General features: G+C 55.5%; 1 protein-coding gene across 1 annotated transcript in view; it reads right to left on the bottom strand.

Moving 5' to 3' along the window:
* Positions 1 to 7385, bottom strand: part of LOC104161869 (dynamin-2-like) — a gene marked incomplete at both ends in the record, with an annotated part of 19285 nt that overhangs the window by 6913 nt on the left and 4987 nt on the right. The window contains 9 exon segments of the mRNA XM_009700443.1: positions 931 to 995; positions 997 to 1017; positions 1331 to 1417; positions 2103 to 2241; positions 5087 to 5154; positions 5659 to 5794; positions 6424 to 6566; positions 6696 to 6856; positions 7105 to 7203. Of these exon segments, the coding sequence (XP_009698745.1) occupies positions 931 to 995; positions 997 to 1017; positions 1331 to 1417; positions 2103 to 2241; positions 5087 to 5154; positions 5659 to 5794; positions 6424 to 6566; positions 6696 to 6856; positions 7105 to 7203 (919 nt within the window).

The following is a 7385-nucleotide window of genomic DNA, read 5'->3' as shown; positions in this document are numbered from 1 at the left end:
AAAGAGTGAGATGATGGTTCAAAGGAAAAACAGGAGAGATTAGGAGAAGAGGAAGGAACTGTGAATGAAGGTGAAAAGCAGAGACATAAAAAAAGGCGGGGGAAAAAAAAGAAAACAAGAGGAAGACTAGGTGAATTTAAAGAGGAGGAGGTGGCGTGGGCTTGGGTGGGTGAAGACGGCGAGAAGCTCCGGGCAGAGCCGCTCGCCTCCGCTCTTTCTGTGCAGGGACACCTGAGCTGGACCTCTGAAAAGTTTGGGGCTGTGCCAATGGAAAACGCTAGGCATCCTCTGGCCAAAAGCCGAAGCCAAGGGAAGACAAACAGGAGAGCCCCGCTCCTGGTCCCGGCCTCGCCTGCCTGCGCAGAGGATTACGAGGGCCAAGCTCAAAGGACGGGGGGACATTTCTGCTCCAGTCTGACAGCTCTGCCGGAGTCGTTCCACCTTCCCCTTGGGTGCCCAGGGGCCACGGAAAATCCCCACAGCTCTGTTGAACGGCAGCAACAGCCTTAATTACCTTAACTCCTCATCAGCGCTCCTGTGAGCGGGCCCTAAGGAGCTCCTCTGTCTGAGGATGAACACCCCGACTCCAGCTTTTCAGGCTTTCGCCCCTAACGAGCAGCACTAACGAATGCGGAGGTGGAGGAACGGTGTGGGGCAGCTCAGACCTCTGGGCCCTCAAACACTGGCCAGGGCGGCAAGCTGAGAAGCGGAGCTCCCGTATCCCAAATCTGAGAGAACTTGGGCACAAAAGGTGCCGATATGGTTTTGGTGAATTACGCGGGGACGTGGGAGACTCCTCCGCCCATTTTCACGTCAGTGGCCCTGAAAGGGTAACATCGCCCACACGCCTCCTCTGCAAACTAGGGACAGGACCACAAACCTCATTTATAAAACCAGTTTGAGGACCAACCCCACCAGTAAATTACTTACTTGGCAAATCCAATGAAGTCTTCATGGTTAGTGTTGATGTAAGAGAGCTCGCTATCAAGAGAGCTCGATATCAATCAGCAGGAGAATCTGGGAAGAGATTTACAGGTTAGGCGTCCCACGGGGAGGGCTGGACACCCCCAGTTCCGGCACCGCTCGGTCAGAGCCCCCACGGAGCCCCGGGGTCGTGCTTGGGGGACACAGGGGAACCACACAGAAGATGCCAGAGCTGCGGCACGCCGCGCTGCTGCTGCGAGAGGCAGCTTTGGGATCACGAGTGGGGAGATGCCGGGTGGACGCTCCCAAATGCCGTGGAGCATGGCCAGGGCTTGCTTTCTCCTCGCAGCCAGCAGCCGGGCTTTCTCCCTGCTCCCCAGGCAAGCTGGAGATGGCGTGAGCTCACCTGGTCCTTCGTTTTGCCTTCCCGCTCCCTGATGTGAGTGGTAACGATCCTCTCTGTCTCCTCTCGTAACCTGGGGTAGGAACCGAGCTGAAAAAAAAGGGAGAAAAGCCGGGGAGGAAAAAAAAAAAAACAAAAAACAAAAAACAAACACTGCTGATCGGAGCGTGGCAGCCTCCGAAGGCAGCGACGCTCACGAAGGGGCGGGAGGACAGACGGGACTGAGCCCCAGTTCTGTCCAGAGGACACAACTGGGGCTCAGGGGTGGAAAAAGCGACAAGACTTGATTCTCTTCACTAGATCCGACAAGATCAGCAGAATCCCCTGCCCGGGGGGGCCTTCGAAGCAATGCCAAATGCACACAAATCCAGATTTATTTTTGTTTTGTTTTGTTTTGTTTTTTTCTTCCCGCCCCGGGACCCCACGGCTAAGCAGATCCGGGTTTTCGTGGCAGGAAGCACGAGCTAGGGCTAAGCGAGGCAAAGGAGGTGGGATCGCAGCAACGCGGGGAGCGTTTTTAGCCTCTGCTGTTACGGGGGCGAGCAAACACCTGTGCAATATGTCTCGGCAGGACCCGTGCCGCGAAGCCCAGTTAACGTCACGTCTCTATTTGCCGGCGTTTCCGACAAGCCTTCGGGCGTCAGAAGGACGCGGCGTCCCCCCCAAATTAGCAACAACCTTGCGCTCGAACTCACTTTGGTCGGCTGGGTCCTGGGAGCAAATATATTCCAGATGTTCAGATTAGACAAAAAAGGGATGAATTAAGACCCGTTACCTTTTCGGCACACTTTTTAATGACCGTGGCCAGCTCTGAGACCACCAGATCAACACACTTCAAACTGGGCTCTTTAAGCTTTACAATCTGTTTTTTCACTATGGCTTCAAAGGCCATGTCGGGCGTGAAGAGCCCCGTCCTGCACCATGCAGAGAGCGAGAGCCAAACACCGAGTGGCGTGCAGGGGCGGGGGGAAATAGCAACAAAGACAGAAAAGAAAAGAAAAATGAGATTTTTTTTTTGTTGTTTGGTTTTTTTAAATTCAGGTTAGTAACGTGCAAAGGAAAAAGCCGCGGTGCCTGCCTGAGAAATTCCTTCGAGTCCCCGGGAGCTGCTGGGGTGATCGGTCCCCTCCCGGCTCCCCTGCATCTCGCGGGCAGGCTTGGCCCCGCACCCCAAATTCCCTGCAGCGTCGGGCGCTGTTTTACCGATCAGAGGGTGTTTTGCCTCCGTGCGTACGGGACGGCAGCGCTGCCCGAGCGCAGGAAAAAACCCTGGCTTCTCTCTAGACTGGATTCCTCAGACCCAGCTCTAGGAAAAAATTGAATTTCAACTCAGCTTTTGGGGTAAGAGCCTCCCCAACTCTTTGAGACGGAAGGAATTTCGTTGGGAAGCGCTGGCTTCTTCACGTTACCCAGATCACAGTCAACCACGCTGGAAACGAGAGAGAGCGGAGAACTCCTGACCCGCCAGCCAAGCCCCACCGCTCCTACCACTGACAGAACCAGCTCAGCATTTAAACTGTTCCGCTCCACAAAAGCACTCTGGGTAGCAAACGCTGCGGATACTTTCACGTTCTCGCCTGTACGTAGCTAAATTTCTTCTTTTTCTTTTTTTTTTAAATAGTATAAGCATCAGAAGGAGAGAGAGGCTGGTTTTCCTGCTCTCTTTACAGTTTAAGGCACGATGCTACCAGAAAGAGGTTAGAAAAACCCCAAAGTTGCTCTGAGCAGGCGATTATTAAATATAGAAACGGCCCCTCGCACAGCTTCAGAGTAATTAACGCTTCCACAGGAAAAAAAAAAAAAGACAATTGGCTGGGGAGGAAAAAAAAAAAAAAAGACAATTGGCTGGGGGGATGCGACCTTTTTGCAATGGAAATGTGCTTGTTATCAAGCAGCTTATTAATTGCAGACATCGAACTGTGGGATTTACAGGCGCGCCGCCAGACCGTATGCTGGAACCACTCTCCCCGGTTTTTGTTTCCACGTTCCCGGGATTCCCAGAGTGCAGCGAAGCAGCAGTTTAAATCACAGCTTGAGAAGACACGGGCTACGAGAGGTACCGGGATCCAAGAGCAGCCTGCCCACCTGCCTGGCTTCTACTGGGAACGACGCCTCGACAGCACTCGCTCCAACCTGCCGCCACGGTCGGGGCCTCGGAGAGCCCCTCGCTGCGAGAGCCGGGCTGTCCCCGGGATGTGGGAGGCCAAGCATCCCCAGAAATCCTGACCCTGTCCGTCGGGATGCCCCGGGGGGCTCAGGGACGCAGCCAGCGCCCAAAACGCTGGGTGACATCCAGGGTGATCCGTCCTCGGCATCCTTGACTCAAGGACCGGCCGATCCCCTCAGCAGGAGGCAATGGGGAGGACTCCACGTTAGGAGATGTGAGTCAAAGCTCAGAAATCGCCATCAACGCTCAGAAATATCCAATTTGCTTGCGGCGCCCCCAGATTTTGTTGGGTTTTTTTGGTTTATTTTGGTTTTTTGGAGGGGAAACCAGGCAAGGCAGGCAGGTTAGAGCATCGCTCCTGCTTCCCCATCCCACTGGTAGGAAGGGTCTGGATTGCCTCCAGCCAGTTCAATACCTTACTGGTACACTGTCTAACTGTATTGATTAACTCCTGAATAACGAGGTCGACACACTTCAGACAAGGCTCTTTCAGCTTCACCACCTGCTTTTTCACAATGGCCTCGAATGCCAAGTCTGGGGTGAAGAGCCCCGTCCTACACGAATCCGCAGGCGGGGCGAGAGCGCAGAGACATGGCAGAGAAAAAAACAAAATGGGTGATCAGGTTTGGAGGCCAGCTGTTGGAGCAATTCCCTCCCCCCAGCATCGTCCGCTGGGGCGGCCCCGGTCCTGGATCCATGGCATCGCTGAACCCCGCTTTTTCCAGCACTTTTCCCCACTTTTTGCCGGCACCTCCACCCCCCTCACCTCGTGGTAGCACCCTCCAACCCCTCCAGCACCTCGAATTAGGGTGCTACTTCCCCCCAGGTGCATCAGCACCGCAAGGAAACGGGGAATTAACCTTTTCGGTGGTGGTTAGGGACAACGGACACCCCACGAGCAGGTCGAGCGACTCCTGGGGAGAGCGTTAAAGCAAAGAGAAGAAACTCTACGTTTCTCTTTTCCCGTCACAGCAGCAGGCCAACGGAGAGGGGGTTGGCCAAGAAGAGGCCTTGCCTTTAATGCTGTTCCTCTTTGGGGTCCTTAATTCCCTTAAATTCAGGTCTGTGCCGGCCGGGCCGAGCAGCGTCCAGGCATAACTCATCCCCAGCCAGGACCTGGATCCCTCTTTTAGCGAGAAGGTTTAACTCACGTTCCCTACCTGTCTCTCAAGGTCATTTCTTCCCCCGCTTAAGGGAACGTAAAAGGAAAGATAAAAGATGTTTTAGCGGCTGAACTGAAGGCACAAGGGGTGATTTTTCAGCTCAGCGTCTGCGTTGCGGCCTCCCCTGGGCTCTCCAGGGCGGCAGGGGAGCGGGGTAAGGCTGACCCGAGCTGGCACGCTACACCGGAGTGAGACACAGGGTGGCCGAGTTACCCCTTTAACTGCCTCTAAAAGGCGAGGAATGTCCATTTTCAGCGAACGCTGGTCTCCACAAGACATCGGAGGACGAGCTGACGGCGATAGGTATCGCCTCTCCCTCGGCAGGAAAGCTCCGATCACACACACACACACACACACCCCCCGCGGACCAGGCTTACTGATCTACTCTAAGGAGAACGGGATCCGTGACCGCGCTGCTCCGATACTTGCCTCACACCGTGGATGTTTTTAATTGCATAGCTTATTTCTCGCCTCAAGTCCTTCTCGTCAAACTCCATCTGAAGAGGGAGGAAAGCCACAGTTACAATTTTTACAGCAAGCAATTTCTGGCAATCTCCCGGGCTCCGGTTACAGCCCTTCTTTTGCCCCATCGCGAGAAGGCAGACGCCTGCCTGAAGCACGCAGCGTCCTCGGCCCACGAGGCACTTCGGAGGCTGCTCTCCATCCCGGCCAGGCTGGCTCGCTCTCTCTCCTTTATTTATCTCAAAACTCGAGATCTTGCAAGCACCCAGGTTTGAAACCCTTCTCCCTGCTCTTAAGCACCCCGGTGCAAGCCCAGCGCTTAAGTCAGAGGTCAGGCACGGCCACCCAGAAACGGCAGCCCTCTGCATCTACCGAAACGCACGACCGACTTTAACAAAACACCTCCGAGTGCCGGGAAGGGAAAGGCACCCAGGTGCTGAGGGCCTTCAGCCCGCCACGACCCCGTGCTGCTTTCTGCAGGAACAGGGTCTGCCCAAACACCACCCACACAGCACGCGTGCTCCCCAGGCCAGCTTTACCTTCACTAGCTCAAAAGGAAATCTCTCGTGGAAAATGCGATTGATTCTGGCACCCCCGGAGAGTTCCAGTGTGTCCACCTGATCTCCCGAACCTTCGATTCGCTTCTCAAAGTCCACACCGAACTGCTGGACCATTCTGTGGAGAGGCAATGGGATTAAAGGGGCGCAGGCTGAGTAGAAGGGACGGACAGACACCCCGACCGCCTCCCACAGCCAGCTCTGCTTCAGCCGGTCAGGGCTCTCTAAACGTTCTCCAAATCCCCTCTGCTGGAGTCGCAGAAGCAAAAAAAAAATCTCCCTTTTGCTGTAGTCCAAAGAGCCCGTGGGCAGGTCAAGGACGGACGCAAGTTCTAATCCTGAGACCAAACTGTTTGCTTTAGGACAGGCAGGCGACATACGCAGAGCACGGCAAGCAGGAGACGCCGATTCTTGCCCGCAGAGATGCTCAGCGGGCATTTCTGGGAGAGGCTTTCCTTGGCCGTCCCGGCAGCCCGCCAGACGAGCGCCGGAGGATGCAGAATCTCTCCTAAGTGCCAGCTTAGCACTGTTGGAGTTGGCAGGGCCATCCGCCAGCACTGCTCGCTCCCAAAAACGTGGCTATTCCAGGCTCTTCCTCGGAAGAAGCCACCGGCCGAGACAAATGAGCCTCAGGCGAGGAGCAGAGTGAGTTTATTTCTGTGCCAGCGACATTTCTGGCTGGGAGAGGCGAATCTCCTCTGCCCACTGAGGCACCGGGAATGCAGCACTCGGGGGAGAGAAACCTACTGTAATAAAGCTTTGGTTTTTCGCGTGGGGTCATCGGGGCGGAAGTTCTTGTACTCCTCAACCTCCTTCTCCAGGGAGAGGAGCTGACTCTGAAGTTTGCTCCGCAGCGAAGGCAACGTTTCCCGAATGTGGTTGGTCAGTTGCTGCAAAAAGAATCGAGATAACTGAGACCTCCACCCTCCTCTGCACCAGACCGGCCGCGGGGACATCCCTTTTCCCACCAGAGATAAACACCAGCACCGCAAAACACTCGGGAAGGGAACCAAGCCTACCTGGTTAAGGACTTTCTGCAAATGCGGGGTGCCCATCCGGTCGGCCATGTGCCGGTAAGCCGGGTGAGAAAGGAAGAACTTGCGCTCGGCTGCCAGCGCTGCCCTGATGTCCTTCTTACCGTCGATGTCCTTCTGGCTTCGGTTAACCACGCCGATGTAGCCTGCAAGAGGACAACGTTGGCTCTTGCTACGGGACAGACCCCGCCGAAAGGTGTCCGAGCAGGGCCATGCAGCTCCGTATCGCCATCTGCAGCCACTTCTCCTGGAGCAAAGGGCAGCACGAAGGGCCTGGGCTCCCCGGCAGACGCCGGAGCTGCCCTTCAACTCATTTGGAAATGCCACGCTCTCCGAGATGAAGGTCGTGGCGAGGGGAAGATACAGGGTGATGCAAAAAAGTGGCTCATTATACCTCTTCGTAAAGGAAGCAGCTTGTTCTCCAGCACATCTCTGGCATCGGTGCCTTCATCCATCAGATCCAGCTTGGTGATGACTCCGATCGTCCGCAGGCCTGAAGCAGCCAGGCAAACGAGCCATCGATTAACCTCGTTTCGCAGAAAGCGTCAAGAGGCGGCACGCGAGGGTGCGTAACAAAAGCAAACGGGGACTCGCCAGCGAGGAGTGGGAATCGCTGGCCCTTCCTCGACTGCCAGAGGATGGAGCGTCCCCTGTGAGAGGAGGAGGGACGAGAAG

Source organism: Cariama cristata, unplaced genomic scaffold (assembly GCF_000690535.1).
Source record: "Cariama cristata isolate BGI_N322 unplaced genomic scaffold, ASM69053v1 scaffold18635, whole genome shotgun sequence".
Classification (NCBI taxonomy): Eukaryota; Metazoa; Chordata; class Aves; order Cariamiformes; family Cariamidae; genus Cariama; species Cariama cristata.
This window is presented reverse-complemented; position numbering and strand designations above follow the sequence as displayed.